This window comes from Penicillium robsamsonii (assembly GCF_028829455.1).
Source record: "Penicillium robsamsonii strain IBT 29466 chromosome Unknown utg000017c_segment0_segment0, whole genome shotgun sequence".
Lineage (NCBI taxonomy): Eukaryota > Fungi > Ascomycota > Eurotiomycetes > Eurotiales > Aspergillaceae > Penicillium > Penicillium robsamsonii.
Genome location: NW_026643230.1, coordinates 55001 through 55995, shown reverse-complemented (window position 1 = coordinate 55995; position 995 = coordinate 55001). Strand labels below are relative to the sequence as shown.

Below are 995 nucleotides of genomic sequence, written 5' to 3'. Positions count from 1 at the left end.
GCGCGCGAGGCGCGTCAGGGCAGAGCCCTCTCCGCCCAGGTAGTCAGGAGAGAGCCCCTCGACAGGGGGAGCCAATATGGCGACTTCGATACCGCCAGTTCGCCTGCGCTTGCCGGCGGGGTCGAACGTGGGGCTCGAAACGGGCCAGCCAACCTTCGCGGCACTTGGGGAGGGGGTGCTGGCGCTGGCCAGCTGGCGCTAGGTCCCCATCGCGGTCCTCCGGGCACAATACATATCCAGGCTGAATATATATATTCCGTACTGTGGATAGGGAAAGTCGGTAGCAACATGGACCACTCCGTGCATCGATATATATATATATCCATCCACATGCCTATTCACCTCCCGGAACGATGGAGGGTAGGGTGCCTCCGGGGGGGCGGAAGGGGGGGACTTCGCTCCCCGAAGCCACGCCCGGAAGCCCATCACGTGACTTGACGACTTTTCAAAAACGACCTAAGCCTCCACGAAAAAATGGAAATGTCACTCAGCTTTTGAAAAAAGTGGCCCACTTTGTATGGTGTTTTTACCGTGCACGGACCATGCCCATACAAAATTGTCCCCCCAGCAATTTCTAGCCACTTGTACTGCGATTTGCATTTTTACATCCCAAATGGGGTCGGTGGGTTTGGTAGAGACGAGGATAACTCGTCTCCGCATCTTCCCCGCCAGGCTGATTTCCTCTCCGGTTCTGATGGTTGCTGCCTCGCGCCGCACCTCAGCGCTGGGGGAGATCACCCACCGCAGCGGTGCTTCCGGGCACCCAGCAACGCCTGATCCCCCCTATACCATCCTCCCCGCGTAGTGTTGCTTCGGCGACGCCCGGCCTTGGATCTTATTGGGGGCCCTCGCCGCGCTGGGCCCCTGGTGTATCCGCTGTGGTGACTGAAGCCCGGGGGCTCTCTTGGCCCCCGGCACCGTTGGGGTTCAGGACTGATGGCCGCTGGCCATACCCGAAACTCAGATTCCTGGAGGGAGCCGCCCTGCGGGATCCG

General features: G+C 60.4%; 2 protein-coding genes across 2 annotated transcripts in view; one reads left to right on the top strand and one right to left on the bottom strand.

The window, feature by feature from the left end:
- Positions 1-613: 613 nt before the first annotated feature.
- Positions 614-805, top strand: N7447_011381 (uncharacterized protein; the record flags this gene model as incomplete). Its single annotated transcript, XM_057235531.1, has 1 exon — positions 614-805. The coding sequence occupies one exon, from the start codon at positions 614-616 to the stop codon at positions 803-805; it is 192 nt and encodes a 63-aa protein (XP_057080278.1).
- A 30-nt stretch (positions 806-835) lies between these two features.
- The window catches only part of N7447_011380 (uncharacterized protein), a gene marked incomplete at both ends in the record, with an annotated part of 199 nt that continues 39 nt past the window's right edge, over positions 836-995 (bottom strand). Inside the window, 2 exon segments of the mRNA XM_057235530.1 lie at positions 836-943; positions 954-995. The exon segment at positions 954-995 is cut by the window's right edge and continues 39 nt beyond it. Of these exon segments, the coding sequence (XP_057080277.1) occupies positions 836-943; positions 954-995 (150 nt within the window).